The 20,014-nt window shown below is 39.2% G+C and overlaps 1 protein-coding gene across 2 annotated transcripts in view; it reads right to left on the bottom strand.

The window, feature by feature from the left end:
* The window catches only part of TNPO3 (transportin 3), a 101,869-nt gene that overhangs the window by 42,410 nt on the left and 39,445 nt on the right, over nucleotides 1-20,014 (bottom strand). For both annotated transcript variants that reach the window (XM_050782518.1, XM_050782519.1), the window contains exons 4-8: nucleotides 19,057-19,213; nucleotides 9,516-9,659; nucleotides 5,715-5,890; nucleotides 5,082-5,220; nucleotides 2,054-2,200 (exon numbers count right to left, since the gene is read on the bottom strand). In XM_050782518.1, coding sequence (XP_050638475.1) covers nucleotides 2,054-2,200; nucleotides 5,082-5,220; nucleotides 5,715-5,890; nucleotides 9,516-9,659; nucleotides 19,057-19,213 — 763 coding nt within the window. The remainder of the gene's footprint in view (nucleotides 1-2,053; nucleotides 2,201-5,081; nucleotides 5,221-5,714; nucleotides 5,891-9,515; nucleotides 9,660-19,056; nucleotides 19,214-20,014) is intronic.

The raw sequence follows: 20,014 nt of genomic DNA, 5'->3' as shown, positions 1-20,014 counted from the left end.
ACAAACACTTCTGTATCTTTTCTATTCTGACACACTTCTGTAAGTAAACAAAGAGTTAGCAATTATAAGATGGTTAAAGGCATGTATGAGAATCTTGGGCCCAAATACCTGGGAAAAGCCCTTAGTACTGTTGAGAATTGCTAATCTAGTTCAACCTCCTTGCTTTAAGATGAAGAAATTAAGGTCAAGAAATGAGGAGGAAATATGATGGCTATCTCAGATGAGATAATGGCTAACATTATAAAGCACTATACAAATTATAAAGCACTATACACTTACAAATGTAAGAAATTACCCACAAGGGAAATGGTGCCACAGATTCAGCGAAGGCAAAAAAGGGATTAAGCACAAAGCCATTTAAACAAAAGGGGCCCTGCTTTATAAATCAGGCTTCCAAATAAAATGTAGCTGAAGACAGGAGTCGTCACTTTATTTTATTTTTTTGAGACTGAGTCTGGCTCTATTGCCCAGGCTGGAGTGCAGTAGCACAATCTCGGCTCACTGCAACCTTCACCTCCTGGGATCAAGTGATTCTCCTGCCTCAGTCTCCTGTGTAGCTGGGATTACAGGCACCTGGCACCATGCCCGGCTAATTTTTCTATTTTTAGTAGAGACAGGGTTTTGCCATGTTGGCCAGGCTGGTCTCAAACTCCTGACCTCAAGTGATCCACCCACCTCGGCCTCCGAGTGGTGGGTGCAGTCTGAAAACCACTAGACTAGATCATGACTAAGGTTGTGTGGAGATACAAAATACCATGACTCAAACAAAATACTAACATTAAAATTAAGAGAATAGCACGTGGGATTTAATTGTAAGCAATAAAACTTACTGCAGGTCCTAAATTAAAGGACGGATTCAACCAACCAACAGGATGAAATAAATGTGGCAAAATTTGAAGAGATTAAGCATGATGTTTGAAGAGTTTTCTAATAAACTAATAATATTTCTAGTATTTTTTTCTAAACAAATAGATTTCTATATTCTTTTAAACTATAAAATGAGTATAAATAAGATTTTTAAAATGTGTATGTTCGTGGGGCAAAATCATACACACAAATATTTCACTTTTGTATTAGTTTTCATCTAACCACTTACTTTCTACTATTAATAAGAGTCAAAATTTTGGTTGGGCGTGGTGGCTCACGCCTGTAATCCCAGCACTTTGGGAGGCCATGGTGGGTGGATCACAAGGTCAGGAGATTGAGACCACCCTGGCTAACATGGTAAAACTCCGTCTCTACTAAATATACAAAAAATTAGCCGGGCGTGGTGGTGGGCACCTATAGTCCCAGCTACTCAAGAGGCTGAGACAGGAGAATGGCGTGAACCTGGGAGGTAGAGTTTGCAGTGAGCCGAGATGGCGCCACTGTACTCCAGCCTGGGCGACAGAGCAAGACTCCATCTCAAAAAAAAAAAAGAGTACAAAATTTTACATTCTGATTTTTCTCTTACCATACCATCATTTCACTACCTTTTAATTGCTCCATCAAGTTGCTAAATCATAACTCTTCTTATATAGTTCATATAACTCTTATTATACTGCTGTATATGGGTTTATAATTTTTATTTTTATAGATAACATTTTGTATATAAAATAGCTGTTTTTTCTTCTGCAGATTTAAGATAAATTCCTAGGAAAAGAATTACTGGTTTAGCTGGAGTGTTTTTTGTTTGTTTGTTTTTGTTTTTTCCTAAACAGGCCTAACAGATTATACTGGTACTGACTTCTTCAGTATAAGCTGTAGAGTGACAAAACCTGCCAATCCTCCCACCTCAGCCTCCTGAGTAGCTAGGACTACAGGCGTGTGCCACTAGGCCCAGCTAATTTTTTTTTTATTTCTTTTTGTAGAGACAGGGGTCTATGTTGCCCGGGCTGGTCTTGAACTCCTGGCCTCTAGCAATCCATCCACCTTGGCCTCCCAAAGTGCTGGGACTACAGACATGAGCCAGGGTACCCAGCCAGGTTTATTATCTATCTTCTCAGTTCCTTTTCAAGTTGGCACTGACAAGAGGAAGAAATTAAGATTTGAAGAGGTAGAGAAGGGAACTTACATGGTCTGGTTCCAGCTGGCAGTGTCGAGCCAAGGCATGAAGCAGCCTCTGAATGTAAGCTTTGAAGATGCCATGAATAACTTCATCATTAGTTTTGTACAAATGCTCCCCGAGTCGGTACCAAAAGTTAAATGAAATTTCTACTACCTGTTAGGTTAACAGAGATGATTTATTTGAATGGGAAAGGAATAGAATAAGAAGACATTTTATTATCACCATGACCATATAGAAAGAAAGATATATTTTTAAATAATATGAGTGGAGTCAGTTAAGAAGTCACCTTTTCTCTAGCAGATTTACTATTTATCTCCCCAAATTGTCTTCCCATGTTAGGCCCAAATCTCCATTTAGAATGACTGGCTTTACATTCCATTTAGTCCTGAGGTAATGCCTCCAAAAGTACACTGAATTTTGAATTTAGAGAAAACGATAACAGACATGGAAGTCTTTATTTTTATTTATTTTTTAGAGACAGAGTTTCATTCTGTTGCCCCAGCTAGAGTGCAGTGGCACAAGCACATCTCACTGCTGCCTCTAACTCCTGGGCTCAAGCGATCCTCTTGCCTCAGCCTCCCAAGTAGCTGGGACTACAGGTACACACCACCAAGCTCAGCTAATTTTTTTTTTTTTTTTTTTTTTTTTTTAGTAGAAACAGGGTCTCGCCATCTTGCCCAGGATGGTTTTGAATTCCTGCCCTCAAGTAATCCTCCCACCTAGGTCTCCCAAAGTGCTGGGACTACAGGCATGAGCCACCGCTTCCAATTTTATTTTACTTAAAACAAATTTCAGCCAGGTGCAAAACACCATCTCTACAAAAAATACAAAAATTAGCCAGGCATGTAGGTGGCGCATGCCTGTATTCTCAGCTACTCAGGAGGCTGAGGTTGGAGGATCACCTGGGCCCAGGAGGCTGAGGCTACAGTGAGCTGTGATCGCACCACAGCATTACAGCCTGGGCAACAGAGTGAGACCCTGTCTCAAAAGATATATATTTTTTCTTTAGAGACAGGGTCACCTAGGCTGGAGTGCAGTGGGGCACAATCATAGCTCACTGCAGCCTTGAACTTCTGGGCTCAAGCGATTCTTCCACACAGCCTCCTGAGTAGCTAGGAGGACTACAGGCACTTGCCACCATGTCTGGCTAATTTTAAAAATTTTTCTGCAGAGACAGGGTCTTGCTCTGCCATCTAGGCTGGAGTGCAGTGGTGTAATCATGGCTCATGGCAGCCTCGAACTCCTGGGCTCAAGCGATCCTCCCATTCAGCCTCCTGAGTAGCTGGGATGAGAGGTGTGCGCCAGCACACCCAGCTAATTTTTGAAATTTTCTGTAGAGACAAGGTCTTCCAATGTTGCCCAGGCTGGTCTCGAACTCCTGGGCTCAAGCAATCCTCCCACCTCAGCCGCCAAAAGTGTTAAAGAGGTATGAACCTCATTAGAGGTATGAACCACTATGCCCAGCCAGAAGTCTTTTTTATTCATTTATTTATTTATTTTGAGATGGAGTCTTGCTCCATCGCCCAGGCTGGAGTACAGTGGCGCGATCTTGGCTCACTGCAACCTCCACCTCCTGGGTTCAAGTGATTCTCCTGCCTCAGCCTCCTGAGTAGCTGGATTACAGGCCCGTGCCATCACCCCAGCTAATTTTTGTATTTTTAGTAGAGACGGGGTTTCACCATGTTGGTCAGGCTGGCCTCAAACTGCTGACCTTATGATCTGCCTGCCTCGGCCTCCCAAGGTGCTGACAGGCGTGAGTCACCGTGCCTGGCCAGAAGTCTTTTTTAAAGTATTTTTCTGAAACTTCTGAAATCACTGCATTGAATGTTTGAGATTCAAAATCATCTGTAACTCCTGAACATAACTGATTCAGCTTCATGTCACTTTTATTCACCTGTTTTCTTGAGTGTGACAGAAAGGGAGAAAAGGCCTGGGATTTTACTCGTAGCCTCTTTTCCATATGGCACTGTTTAAAGGAGTGATAACTGTGTGGGGTTACATTCTTCCAGAAATGTTTTGGGTTCCACTCAAATCTAGGTATCCTCATGACATTACGTAAAACAAATAAACCTTGTCTTGCATGTGATAACAGAAAACGGGTCGAGAGTCACAGGACCACTGTGCCTAAGGCACAGTAAGAAGGTCCCTACCATCCATTTCCCATCAAGGATCCAAAACAGAGCTATTTAAAACAATGCCCAACTTGGGAGCACTTCTTTCTCACTTTTTTTTTTTTTTTTTTTGAGATGGAGTTTTGCTCTTGTCGCCCAGGCTGGAGTACAGTGGCCTGATCTCAGCTCACTGCAACCTCTACCTCCCGGTTCAAGCAATTCTCCTGCCTCAGCCTCCCAAGTAGCTGGGTTATTATAGGTATGAGTCACCTCGCCCAACTAATATGTATTTTTAGTGGAGACAGGGTTTCACCATGTTGGCCAGGCTGGTCTCAAACTCCTGACCTCAGGTGATCTGCCTGCCTTGACCTCCCAAAGTGCTGGGATTACAGGCGTAAGCCACCAAGGCCAACCCTTTCTCATTTCTTATACTATAAAACTTCTCAAATAAATTAGATTTAAAAAAATCTAGCAAACCTCGGTAGGTAGGGTGTCAAGGATTTTGAATGACAGAGACCCTTAAGTCTTTTCAATCCCTTTGTCATTCTCATCCATCATTTGGAGAAAAATTGGGGATGTTAAGACTTGTGGAGGTATAGTTAGAATTCGGTGTTTTTTAGCTATAAAGCTCTAGAGAATAAGTCAAGCTAGACAAGGGGTTCGCTGGAAAGGCTTGCTTTCTAACGAATTCCTTGAGGGGTCTACCACAGTCAGCCCAGCCAACCAGGTAAGAAAATAGAGATGGACACAATGCAGAAACCCAAATATAATTTTTTTTTAATTCCAAAACAGAGGATATCACATTAATTAAAAACAAGACTATAATTTCTCAACAATAAAACCTGGGCATGAGGTAATGAAATATAGATAATATGCAGCACACAACTTGGAGAATAATAGCCTTAGAATAGCATAAACACTACCTCATATTGAGGATGTCCTGCACAGATAAGAAGCAGCTCCAGAGTTCGGAGGTCCCCAAGACCTTGGCCTGGAGTACAAACAATTTTTTCAAGAAAAGTTTCACATAGTTCAGTGAAAATACGGCAGTAATTCAGAACTCTGTAGAAGACAGGCGAATGAGAACAATGAGTCAGAAATCTGGATATTATAAGTATATACAGGCACAGTTAATCAAATAAATAAAAGGTTCCTCAGTCTAAGGGACATCTAGTGATTATTTACTATGTTGTATCACAATCCCCATGACAGACACCTTTACCTAGATCATATACTCCTACACATGTGATTTGTCAGTTCAAATTCTCAATTATTAAAACATTTGAATAAAAATTCCCATCAAATCACACTTGATATTTTACAATTTGTCTCTAATTTTTAAAGCCTTAGCATTTCTATGGTAATTCTACAAACCCCACATCCAATTTGCCACTCTCCATTCAGAGAAGCGTAGTAGAGTGTCTTTAGGAAGCAACTATCTGTACATTTACAGAATCACCGAGAATCACAAATGACAGATAAATAATAAAAAGTGACTTAAAAGAATGACCAGACTGTAGGTAAACCCAGGGCTCCAGACTTAAACAATTACTCACTTGTCTAAATCTTCACGCGCCACAGCCATATGATAGGCAGTCTCCAACGTCAGCACTCCCTGAAAAAGTTGCATAGCTAATGGCAAGTTAGTCTCCACATTCTCAATGGCATAGAGAGCTGAGCATACACAGTCTGAAGCAGCTTCATGTAGGTTAGATGAGGTCTTATCCTGTTGCTGGGGAGGTAGCAGGAATAGGGAAGCAAGAAGTATGATCACTAAGGAGTGATCTACAGTTGGCCCTGCATACCCTAGGGTTCAACCAAGCATCGATAGAAAATATTCAAAATATAAGCAAATAATAATACAATGAAAAACACAAATTTAAAAATTACCCTATAACAACTATTTACATAGCATTTACATTGTATTAGGTATTATAAGTAATTTAGAGGTTATTTAGAGTATATGGGAAGATGTGGGTAGGTTATATGCAAATACTGCACCATTTTATATAAGGGACTAGGGCATCTGTGTATTTTGGAAACTGTGCACAGAGGGGCAGGGGTAGTGGGTGGTCCTGGAACCAATCCTTTGAGGACAGTGATGGATAAGTATAATAGGAAAACAATTAGAGCCTCTTTCTTTCTTTCAATTACAGCCTCTTTCTGAACATGTACTTTAAATGTGTAACAGTCAAGTCATAGGCTTCCATGAGAAAACATCCATCAATCTTCCCAATCCTATTTCTGTTTCCTTATATGTCAAGCAAATCAGTCTTTCTGTCCCTAAGTCATGGTCATATCATTTGTAATCTCCATGTTCTTGTTCACACCAGCCCCTCCAAATGGAATGCCATGTGTTTCCTACCCTATTCTAGTGTGTGAAAATCTTTTCCATCCTTTTTTTGATATTCAAGTGCTACCTAAAATGAAAGGGCTCAACAAGTATCAAAGACACATACCTAAACACATCATTGTGAAATTTCAGAATACCAAAGTTAAACAAAGGTCCAAATGGAATGCCATGTGTTCCCTACCCTATTCTAGTATGTGAAAATCTTTTCCATCCTTTTTCTGATATTCAAGCACTGCCTAAAATGAAAGGGCTCAACAAGTATCAAAGACACATACCTAAACACATCACTGTGAAATTTCAGAATACCAAAGTTAAACAAAGGTCTGTAAAATTTCTGGGGAAGAGAGAAGGAGGTAATAATAGCAAGCAGAAGTCAGAGTTCTCCAACATTTCATTAACAATGATGCATGCTAGTAAAGGAGAACAGGGCCTCTGAACTTTTGAAGGAAAATAATATTCAACCTACAACTTCATAACTAACTGAGCCATCAATCAAGATTGAAAGCAAAATAAAAATAGTTCTCAGGCATGCAAAAATTCCAAGTTTACTTTCCATTATATCTTTCCTGAAGATGTTATCTGAGGGGGTTTGAAAGAAACCTCTAACTTTTTAATCCAGAAAGCACAGTAAAGGCAAGTCCCAAGATGGCGGGGAGTACATCTAAAGAACTGATGCAAATCAGAGCAGACCAAAAGGGCCAAGAAGGGAATCCTCCTGGGTTTCTAGTGAAGAGAGTACAGTTGAGAGGTTAAATGCACTTAGTAAGGGCATATTAGTCTTCCTTGAAAAATTTTTTTAAAAGGATATTTAAAATCTCCAGTGGGACAAAAAGCTATACAAGCAGGTTTGGGAGAGCACAAAGATGCAAATTATTCATTAGGTTATTCTTAGATTGAATAGTGGGTTCAAAGATTCTCATTATATTATCAAGTTATTAAAAGGTAAGTGTTCGAGCTGGGCGCGGTAGCACACACTTGTAATCCCAGCACTTTGGAAGGTGGGCAGATCACAAGGTCAGGAGATCGAGACCATCCTGGCTAACACGGTGAAACCCTGTCTCTACTAAAAATACAAAAAATTAGCCAGGCATGGTGGCATACACCTGTAGTCCCAGCTACTCAGGAGGCTGAGGCAGGAGAATCATTTGAACCCAGAGGGCAAAAGTTGCCGTGAGCTGAGATTGCGCCACTGCACTCCAGCCTGGGCGACAGAGCGAGACTCTGTCTCAAAAATAAATAAATAAATAGTAAGTGTTCATACTTATTCTTTTGTATATATCAAGTATTTTAATTTTTAAGTTTTTTTAAAAAGCTATTGGGGGAAAGTTGTACAAGAAAGTCGTGGTCCAAACATAAAGCAAATTAAAACATGACATGGGCCAGGTGTGGTGGCTCACATCTGTAATCTCAGTATTTTTGGGAGGCTGAGGTGGAAGAATCGCTTGAGGCCGGTTCGAGACTAGCCTGGGCAACAAAGAGAGACCCTGTCTCTAAAAAAAATTAAAAATTAGCCAGGCATGGTGGCACATGCCTATATCCCAGCTACTTGGGAGGCTGAGGCAGGAAGATTGCTTGAAGCCAGGAGTTTGAGACTACAGTGAGCTACGATCATGCCAATGGAGCTACTCCAGTCTGCACAACAGAGAGACACCCTAAATCCCTGTGACACTCCCCCCCAAAAGAAAAAAAGTAGCATGATTTTAAACCACTGAATGAATGTAAAAATGAGAATACATTTTACCCTGACTCTAGATAAACACTCTTACTAGTGACAGAGAGGTCCTGACACTGGATCAGTAGAGGAGATAATATAATCCTGGCATACTACTTAACTGCTTCCTTACTCCAATCCCAATTCCCAGAAATTACCACTGTTAAGTTTGAAGTATATTCTAGACTGTCCTCCATTTATATGTAATCACATGTAAATTTTTTAAACAAAAGTGGGACATGACTTTATTTACAGTGATTACTCTTCATACTATTTGTTGAGGTGGTAATAAATATTATCATTATTGAGGAAGGATACCAACATACATGGAGACAGACAATGGCAAGCAAAACAATGACTAGCATCCTAATTTTCCTGAGACTTAGCTTCTGATGCAAAAATGACAGCAGAAATATACTACCACTGACAAGCCAAATGTCTCCTTGAAGAACGTCTTTCTTTTCTTTAATTGACAGTGGCATCAATCTAGCATCATGGTACTATCTTCTAAGTAATAGTGCATCCGCATACATTCAGAATACATGCAGCTTCCATACTAATACATCTTCATTGAAGGAAACCCACCAGCAGAAAAAGACAAAGTTTTTCACCTCTCCAAACACCCCTTCAATAATATTTATGCTTAAGATAATGTTATGTTTCTTGTTCTAAAATGTAATCATATTCTAATGACTCCCTACCTCCTATCTACCAAGACTATATTACTAGGCACTGCTACTTTCAAAGCTTAAAGAAGAAATACACAAGTATATAAAAATACATTAGTACTTACTCTACTAATCTCAAAAACCCAAATCCATTTTGCACATACAATGATGTTTAACTAATCTCAACTACAAAGACAGTATCTTCATCTATAATTGTCTCTGGGTGCACTAAACATAATTTTTAATTCTTTCTGTTCTGTTTTTTCCTAAACTTGTGATGCACATATAATTATATCATGGAAATGTCTAGGATTCAATGACCATTATTGAAATACAGAATTTATATTTTTAAAACGAGGAAAAAGATACCAATGGTTATTTGAATTTTAATATGTAAATCATGTATCAGCATATAAGATTGTTTTCTTCTTAAGCATAACTATATCCTATTTTGAGTATTAAAACTGATACTTTTAATTTGGTACCTGGTAGCAAGGAACATTGCTATGTTCTTAATACATGCTTTCCAGTTACTGTGCAAAAATCTGAAAACACTGTTACGTCCCAGCAGGTTAGTTACGAAGTGATTGGCAGAAATACTTTGATAAATAAAGTCATTACTTACCAAAACCTCAAAAAGGAGTGCTAGTAATTTATTGTTAGCCATGAAGTTACTGTCCAAAACTCCCAAGTTAAACCAACTTCCCAAACAGCGAAAAACCTTCATAAGCATTTTCTCATCTGTTCCTGCTTTTTCTACACAGGTCATCTGAATAGGGAAAAAAACTTAAAATGAATAATGTTAATCTATATATTTAAACCATTATTACAATCACCTTACAAGTATAATAATGAGAAGGATGGCAATAAAACAGCTAACAGTTAAAAGTGCTATTTAAGTGTCACTGTCTTTTTTTTTCCTTTTAAGAGAGAGGGTCTTGCTACATCGCCCAGACAGGACTACAGGCATGTGCCACTGCATCCAGCTAGGCACCACTGTTCTAAATACCACTAATCTACTTAATCCCAAAATGGTTTGGTTCTATGTCCTCACCCAAATCTCGTATCAAATTGTAATCCCCAGTGTTGGAGAAGAGGCCTGGTAGGAGGTGACTGAATCATGGGAATGAACATCCCCCTTGCTGTTCTTTTGATAGTTCTCACGAGATTTGGTTGTTTCAAAGTGTGTAGCACCTCCCCCTCCTCCCTCTCTCTCCTACCAGCCATGTGAAGATGTGTCTGCTTCCCCTTCACCTTCCACCATGATTGTTAAGTTTCCTAAGGCCTCCCTAGAAGCAGAAGCCTGTACAGCCCACAGAACCGTGAGCTGATTAAACCTCTTTTCTTTATAAATTACCTTGTTTCAGGTATTTTTTCTTTCTTTCTTTTTTTTTTGAGATGGAGTCTTGCTGTGTTGCCCAGGCTGGAGTGCAGTGCCACGATCTCTGCTCACTGTAACGTCCACCTCCCTGGTTCAAGCAATTCCCCTACCTCGGCCTCCCAAGTAGTTGGGATTAGATGCACATCACTACACCCAGCTAACTTTTTTGTATTTTTAGTAGAGACAGGGTTTCACCATGTTGGCCAGACTGGTCTCGAACTCCTGACTTCAGGCAATCTGCCTCGGCCTCCCAAGGTGCTGGGATTACAGGCGTGAGCCACTGCACCCAGTCTCAGGTATTTCTTTATAGCAGCATGAGACTGCACTAACACAATCCCCAAATACAACTTTATAGGTAGCTACTATTATGGTCTCTACCTTCTCAATGGGAAAACTGAGGTACAGAGAGGTTACAGACTTACCCAAGTTGTTTCAGAAATAACTTACTAATTTCTTAGTTCCCACTTCTGCATTAAGGTTGTATTATCCAAAAAATTATTTTACAAATAGTTTACTTATTTATATACCTGGTTGTCATAGAATAGATACCTAGAGTAAGCTAGGCATACTACTGTATATTTCCACAAGAAAAGCTAATGTTTCAGCTTTGGCAATAGAATAATAAACATGTTATCCCACAGAAAGTGATACTACTATAAGTACTATAAAAGAGATAAAACAGAATTAGACTAAAACTCATTGTTTCTCCTTGTAGACTGTTTTTGTGATATATATTTTTTCCAAAGTAAAATGTAATGCATCTTTTTCTAGACAAAGAATGTTTTAAAATAGCTCTTGCAAGCAATGAGTTAGAAATATAATTTTCATGGGGTTCAGGAGGCATGAGAGTGGGGGTGAAATCCCATAATGTATTATTAAATCAGATCTAAATATTGATATTTGTGGTTACAATGCAGATATAAAACACACAGGAAAATTCTCCAAGTTCAAAGCTTCATCTACTACATAAATCTACATTGAAGATGACTGTCTTTATTATTGTGCTCCAAAGAATGCTAGGTTGCTAAGATGAAGAGAAGTGAGGGGTATGCCAGCTCATTCCCACAGAGGGCTATATAAGATATTCAGGTCTGGGCCAGGCGCTGTGGCTCATGCCTGTAATCCCAGCACTTTGGGAGACCGAGGCGGGCGGATCACGAGGTCAGGAGATGGAGACCATCCTGGCAAACATGGTGAAACCCCGTCTGTACTAAAAAAGACAAAAAAATTAGCCAGGTGTGGTGGCGGGCGCCTGTAGTCCCAGCTACTCGGGAGGCTGAGGCAAGAGAATGGTGTGAACCCGGGAGGCCGAGCTTGCAGTGAGCCAAGATCGCGCCACTGCACTCCAGCCTGGGCAACAGAGCGAGACTCCGTCTCAAAAACAAAACAAAACAAACAACCTTTCCTTCTCAGAAGACAGAAGAAAGGAAGTCCAAGTACATTAATATACCTGATTCCTTCTATTTCTTCTCTCTCTTCCAGGCCATTATATTTCAGGGAGAGGAAGAAAAGTACATGACAAATAAGCTGACCAGTCAGTCATTTTAACACTTACTGAGCCCTTTCTGTGCAACAGGCACTGTTTTAAGAGCTTTATATGTACTAACTCATTTAATCCCCACTATATGAAACAGATACTATTATCCCTATTATACTGATGAGAAAACTGAGGCAGACAGTCAAGTAACTTGCCCAATATGGCACAGGTAGGAAATAGCATAGCCAGGACTTAAACTTAAGAAGTCTGGCTTCAAAGTCTATGATCTTAACCACTACACCATAGCTACCTCCCAAATTTCTCTATTTGCTTATATATACAGAACAAAGATATGATTACTATCAAGGACTTCCTCTACTTCAAAAGCCTCTAAAGCTAGGCAGATTGCAACAATAATCTTACTAATATTATACATCATCATCAGTATAACTAGCTATATACTAATTTACCTGGATGATAATTAGTGTATTACCAAAGAAAGCCAGGAAATATTAACAGCATGGGGAAACAGAATCATCTGTCACACATGAACCAACTATTTTACTAGTTTTAAGCATGTCAGCTTGAAGTATACATCATTTGTAACGAATAACATCAGAACTTGATGGTTAACTAAATGCAGACTCACTCATTTTCATTTATTGTGCATATTGCATTATATATGCTTGTTGAAAAAAGGTGGAGTTGCAGCTAACTTGCAGAGAAATTAACCACATAACCATGAGTATACACATAAGTTTATGTCTAGGATATAAACGACTTCTGAGACATCTGTTACTATCTAAAGCCACAAGAGGCACAGAGTAAATATCCAAGTATTTATAGAAGGAAGAATGGCAGGGGCTGGGTGCGGTGGCTCACTCCTGTAATCCCAGCACTTTGGGAGGCTGAGGTGGGTGGATCACAAGGTCAGGAGTTTGAGACCAGCCTAACCAACATGGTGAAACCCCGCCTCTACTAAAAATACAAAAATCAGCCGGGCATGGGGGCACACCCTGTAATCCTAGCTACTTAGGAGGCTGGGGCAGGAGAATTGCTTGAATCTGGATGCAGAGGTTGCAGTGAGCCGAGATTGCGCCACGGCACTCCAGCCTGAGCGACAGAGTGAGACTCTGTCTGAGAAAAAAAAAAAAAAAAGAAGGAAGAATGGCAGGAAAGGAAAGAACTGAGAGCTCTTGCTTTAGAGGGGAAAGTACTCTTAAAAAGTCATCAGAGGCTGCGTGCAGGGGTTCACACCTCTAATCCCAGCACTTTGGGAGGCTGAGGTGGGAGGATTGCTTGAGCCCAGGAGTTCTAGACTAAACTGAGCAACAAAGTAAGACCCTGTCTCTACAGATTAAAAAATAAAATAACACTTTAAAAGTCACCAGAAAACACACTAGATGAGATGAGAAAATGTCGCAAATATGGTTCTGGCCCCATTAAGTTCTTCTAGTTATTTTTTACCTCAAGACTTTCTTTGTTCCCCTGAAACTCAGAGAAAATATTCACGGATGCCAGGCAGTTGCCTAGAATCACTAAAATGGCCAGAATTTTTAGAAAAGAGTATGACACTAATATATGCAATATATTTAAATATGTGATACATAAATAAAGGCACAGGAGCACTTAATTTCAAGGCTGAAAGTAGAGTAACTAAGTTCCCTTAACATGAACTGGAGCCACTGAGAGATTTCTCTTTAAGAGCTGATACTCATTCTCTCTCCCTCTCAACCTGTCTCAAACTCTCAATTGAATCTTTGATGCTGTTGATATAAACTCACCGTTTTCCAACTCCACCTTTTTCCAACAAGCATATATAATTACATAATCACTTGGCCTTTATACTTCTTGAATGACATTTCAATTTTAATAAGACATGATATATACAAGTGGAAGGATTTGCTTGTACATTCTAACTACAGACTCAAACTGAAGGACCAAATTCTGAAAAAACCTGTTTCTAAAACTAATCTCTTTGAAAAGATGAAATTCTGCAAATTAAATCAAACATACATTCTAAAGCATCAGAACTAAGAGTTATCTTCTGTTCCTCTTTGAGAGCTATGCTATGTTAAAAATCTGTCTCTTAAAGTAAGTCCTCAAAAGCTTCAAGATAAATGCCAGAGTCCAGAAGAGCTCACCAGTAAAAAGATAGCAGGGATAAACAAGAATTGAGATCTTAGATTAACAAAATAGAAAGTGGAGAGACAAAAATATTAGAAGCACAGGTTCAGTTTAGCTATGATAGCATGCAGAAACACATTTAAAACTTCAAAAAGTTCAACACCATGTTTAGGAATGGGTCCATTAGGAGAGACCACAAAAGTATAATACTAACAAGAAATAGGATAGAATGTAACCATTAAAGGAGAGCATGCAGGAAACTAAACGAGAAAAGGTCTTAAGAGGAGTTTGGAACCCGGCATTACAGCCACATGCCTATTTTTTTCTTGGCCATTTTGGACTAATTTCATCCCCTGGCTTGGTCATGTAGCTTGTCATGTAGGCTAAAGTCTGACAGGGAATTGAACATTCATAAAATAACAAGCTCCCATCACACAAACTACATTATATTACAAAGGAGGAAGGTGACTTTTAAAAATAGAAGGATCAGACTTTCATCCTAATCCAGTGGTCAACCCTAGCATCACTACCGAATGCTGTATATACACTAAGACATAGCATCATGTACCTATGATATATTCTATCCCAAAATGTTTAACTTTTAAAAACTAATCATCCAAGCCTCTCAGTTTTTCTCAATCAGGATCCTAGGAAAGAATTAAATCCTATAGGTTAAGTGTGGTGGTTCACGTTTGTAATCTCATCATTAGGGGAGGCCAAGGAGGGAGGATCATTTAAGACCAGGTTTGAGACCAGTCTGGGCAACATAGAGAGGCTCTATAGCTACAAAAAAGTTTATTGTATAAGAATTAAGTCCTTCAGAAAATTATCTGAGTGCTTATCTTCTTAATTATCCTAAGGGTGGTATATAGCTAGAACCATTATTAATGTAGAGGAAAGAATTCATTACATATAATGAAAGCTTTAGGTTTAATTCTCTTGAGGAACCCCTACTGAGAAGGGCTGTGTTGGATACAACTTCCAATTAGAGGAAATACAGAGAAAAGAAAAACAAGCTAAATGAAACAAAGGAGAGGCAATCAGAAAATCATAAAGGTAAGATAATTCTATAAAACGACTGGTACAATCTCTTCAACAAGTCATGTCATTTTAAAGAAGGAACAGGATGTGGGGCTGTGACTAAGAACCTGATACAAGGCATAGTTATAGATTGGATATTCTTTGTAAAGAGTATCTTTTTTTTCTTTCTCTCTCTTTTTGTTGAGACGGAGTCTCACTCTGTCACCCAGGCTGGAGTGCGGTGGTGCAATCACGGCTCACTGCAACCTCTGCCTCCTGGGTTCAAGCAATTCTCCTGCCTCAGCCTCCCAAGTAGCTAGGACTACAGGTGCATGCCACCACACCCAGCTAATTTTTGTATTTTTAGTAGAGACAGGGTTTTACCATGTTGACAGGATGGTCTCGAGCTCCTGACCTTGTGATCTGCCAGCCTTGGCCTCCCAAAGTGCTGGGATTACAGGCATGAGCCACCAGGCCCGGCCTGTAAAGAGTATCTTAGGACTAACTGGTGAAATGTGAATATGGTCTGGGTTTATCAGATGATATGAAAACTTACTAACATGAAAAGATAAGCAGATGACTGAAAAAGCAAGATGCAGAAGAGTAAGTAAAGTATAATCGCATTTGGGCTTAAAATATCTGTATATATGTCCATAAAGAAGTATGTTCATAGAGGAAAGGGTTAACTGTATGATCTCCAGATGGTTTGAATGTAATTTGCTGTCCATATTTTCTAATTTTCCATAAAACGATTTCTTTAAAATAAATGGCTAAGTGAGAAACATATATTTAACTTAAAAGAATTATTTTAATTAATTTATTTATTTATTTTGAGATGGAGTCCCCCTCTGTCGCCCAGAATGAAGTGCAGTGGCGCAATCTCGGCTCACTGCAACCTCCGCTTCCCAGGTTCAAGTGATTCTCCTGCCTCAGCCTCCCGACTAGCTGGGACTACAGGAGTGTGCCACCACACCTGGCTAATTTTTGTATTTTTAGTAGAGATGGGGTTTCACCATGTTGGCCAGGCTGGTCTCAAACTCCTGACCTCAAGTAATCCGCCCGCCTCAGCCTCCCAAAGTGCTGGGATTACAGGGGTCAGCCACCGCACCCAGCCCTCCAATGAATTTCTAATACAAAACTGAACACAATTTTTAACAGAATTTTAATTTTTTTCAAACAAAAAGATCTATGATCTTGCTGTACTGAAACACATCTCTGAAAAATAATTTACTATAGGTGAAGTATCCCTAATCCAAACTCCAAAATGCTCCAAAATCCAAAACTTTTTCAGTGCCAACATAACGTTCAAATGAAATGCTCACTGGAGCATTTCAGATTAGGAATGCTGAACCAGTAAATATAATGAAAATATTCCAAAATTTTAAAAACTCAGAAATCCCAAATACTACTTTTTTTGCCCTTCCCTAAACACTTCTGGTCCCAAGCCTTTCAGATAAGGGATATTCAAGCTGTATAACCACATTATTGAGAAAATTAAGCTGGACTATAAAGACCTATAAATGAGATATGGGCTAATCAATTTATTACCATGTACTTTAGGAACCAGTAAACATTTTCTATAAAGAACCAGATAAGGCTGGGGGCAGAGGTTCAAGCCTGTAATCCCAGCACTTTGGGAGGCCGAGATGGGCGGATCATGAGGTCAGGAGATCGAGACCATCCTGGCTAACATGGTGAAACCCCGTCTCTACTAAAAAATACAAAAAACTAGCCAGGCAAGGTGGCGGGTGCCTGTAGTCCCAGCTACTCGGGAGGCTGAGGCAAGAGAATGGCGTAAACCCGGGAGGCGGAGCTTGCAGTGAGCTGAGATCCGGCCACTGTGCTCCAGCCTGGGCAACAGAGCGAGAGCGAGACTCCGTCTCCAAAAAAAAAAAAGTAAAATAAAAGAACCAGATAAATATTTTACACTTTGCAGGCCATATGGTCTCTGTGAAAAATACCCAATTATGCTGATATAGTCCAAAATAATAGACAGACAAAATATAACCAAATGGGCATAACTGTGTTCCAACAAAGCTTTATTTACAAAAAGAGGCAGCCAACACATAAACTATAGATTTACCCACTCCTGCTCTAGCGTATTAAAAATGTCGACTAACTAAAAGGAGCCTAATCACATCTAATTCTTTTAAAAATGTGTATTAGCTCATCCATAATGGGATACTACTACTCAAAAGGTCAAGTAAAATCTTCTATCACCTCCCTCTCAAAATTTCAGTTCATCTTTAAGAGAGGATCCTTTCTTTTCTCTCTCACAATATACAAAAATCAAATCAAAATGGATTAAAGACTTAAATGCAAGATGTGAACTATAAAACTAGTACAAGAAAACATTAGGGAAATGCTGCAGGACATTGATCTGGGCAAAGATCTCTTAAGACAGACCTAAAAATCAAAGGTAACCAAAGCAAAAAAAGTCAACAAAGGGATTACATCAAGCTACAACGCTTCTGCACAGCAAAAGAAACAATCAACCAAGTGAAGAGACAACCTACAGAATGGGAGGAAATATTTGCAAACTACCCATCCAATAAGAGATTAATAACGACAATATATAAGGAACCCAAAAACTCAATAGCAAAAAAAAAAAAAAAAAAAAAAAAAAAGATTAAAAAAATGGGCAAAAGATCAATAGCAAATGCTGGCGAGGATGCAGAGAAAGGGGAACGCTCTGGAATGTAAAGTAGTACAGTCATGAAAAACAGTATTGAAGTTTCTTAGAAGACTGAAAATAGTACTACCATATGATCTAGCAATCCCACTGCTGGATAAATACCCAGAAAAGAAACCAGTATATCAAGAAGATGTCTACAATCCCATGTTTACTACAACACTATTCACAATAGCCAAGATATGGAATCAACCTAAGTACCTATCAATGGCTGAATGGATAAAGAAACAATGGTATAGGTGCACAGTGAAATATTCATTAGCCACAAAAAGAATAAAATCCTGTCATTTGCAGCAACATGGATGGAACTGTTAGACATTAGGTTAAGTGAAATAAGCCAGGCACAGAAAGACAAATATCGCATGCTTTCACTGCTATGTTGGAGTGAAAAAAAAAACAGGATCTCATAGAGGTAAAGAGTAGAATGATGGTGATCAGAGAGGCTAGGAAGGGTAATGGGGAGGGGAGGATGAAGAAAGGTTGATTAATGGGTACACAAATACAGCTGAATAGAAAGGATAAGTTATAGTGTTACATAGCACAAAAAAGTGACTATAGTTAATAATTTATCGAGTACTTCAAAATAGCTGAAAGAGAAGATTTAGAATGTTCCCTACACAAAGAAATGATAAAGGTTTGAGGTGATGAATATCTCAATTTGATCATCACCTGATTTGATCTGATCATCACATATTATATACTTGGATAAAAATAATACATGTGGCTGGGCACAGTGGCTCACGCCTGTAATCCCAGAGCTTTGGGAGGCCGAGGCAGGCGGATCACTTGAGGTCAGGAGTTCAAGGCCAGCCTAGGCAACATGAAGCGACACCATCTCTACAAAAAAAAAAAAAAACACAAACTTAGCTGGGCATGGTGGCGCACACCTGTAGTCCCAGTTACTCAAGAGGCTGAGGTGAGAGGTTCACTTGAGCCCAGGAGGGGAGGGTGCAGTGAGCTGAGATCATGCCACTGTACTACAGCCTGGGAGACAGAGACCCTGTTTCAAAAAATAAAAGTAACACATGTAACCCCACAAATATGTACCACTCTCATGTATCAATTAGAAAAAAAAAAGGAAGGATCCTTTCTTAGTAAAGTAGGTTTATACACACTTCCCTTTGCATGATCCTTTATTAACAGTCAACAGTTTGGAGCATTAAGCAGTAGAAGAGCACAAGATATACAATGAGATGGCCTTAGTTCAAATTCTGAATTAACAGTTGTATAACTCTAAAGTCCATTTTTCATTCATAAAAGAGATAACGTCACCTTTAGAGGATTATACAGAAACTTAAAAAGCATAGTTTCTGAAAGTATGTTGTAATGGTAAGGTGTTACATAAATGCCAAAGCATCATCATTAAATTTTGCAAAGAAAGCTATTTCACAATAATGCAATTGGATTACAAAATAACCATCATGGTTTTCTGCCTTTATGCAGCAACTTAGTATTTCAAACTTACTCACCAATAGAGACACTACTGTACTAGAGTAGAAGGCCAGATCTTCTATAATTTCTGTGCGTCGATTAGCTCCAATTCGTAAGGAACGACTATGTACTTCTTCAGGTAACACTGTAAGGATCTCCAGCAAAAAAGGCAAAGAAGTAACATCATTGCTGTATCTGCAAAAGAAAAAAGGGGAGATATGTTATTTATAGACAGAAAATACACAATCACGTAAGATAACAGCCATCAGAGTAACTCACAACAAAAGCAGCATTCCCACCACTATTAAGGGAGAGAAAAAAGATATAAACATAAATGTCCTCCACAATTAGTTAAGATTAAAAAAAGGACAGTTTTTCAATGAAACATAGCCATTATAATGAACGTGATATCTATATGTCCTAACATGAAAAAATGTCCACAATGTAGTAACTGAAAAACATGTATGAAACATATTGAATATGGGTGAACAAATATATAGGTATTTGTACATTAAAATATATATGCACTTATTTATTTTAAAATGCATAAAGGAAACTCTACATAGCCAATTGTTAATAGTGGTTGCTTGTAAAATACAGGGTTAAGGGCCAGGTGTGCTGGCTCATGCTTATGATCCCAGCACTTTGGGAGGCCAAGGCAGGAGGATCACCTGAGCCCACAAGTTCAAGACCAGCCTGGGTATCACAGGGAGACCGTCCCTACATTAAAAATTTTTTAATTAGCCAGGCACAGTGGTGTGCATCTGTAATCCCAGCTACTTAGGAGACTGAGGCAGAAGGATCTCATGAGCCCAAGAGTTGCAGGTTCCAGTGAACCATGATCACACCACTGCACTTCAGCCTGGGTGACAGAGCGAGACCCTGTTTCAAAAACAATATATAAGGATAGGGAGAGAGGATGGGGTTCGCTTCCATACTGTTAGAATTTTTTCAAGGAGCATGTGTCAATTTCCCCAATAAAATTTTTCTTTAAAA

This window comes from Macaca thibetana, chromosome 3 (assembly GCF_024542745.1).
Source record: "Macaca thibetana thibetana isolate TM-01 chromosome 3, ASM2454274v1, whole genome shotgun sequence".
Lineage (NCBI taxonomy): Eukaryota > Metazoa > Chordata > Mammalia > Primates > Cercopithecidae > Macaca > Macaca thibetana.
The sequence above is the reverse complement of the archived record's forward strand: the minus strand, read 5'-3'. Positions and strand labels throughout refer to the sequence as shown.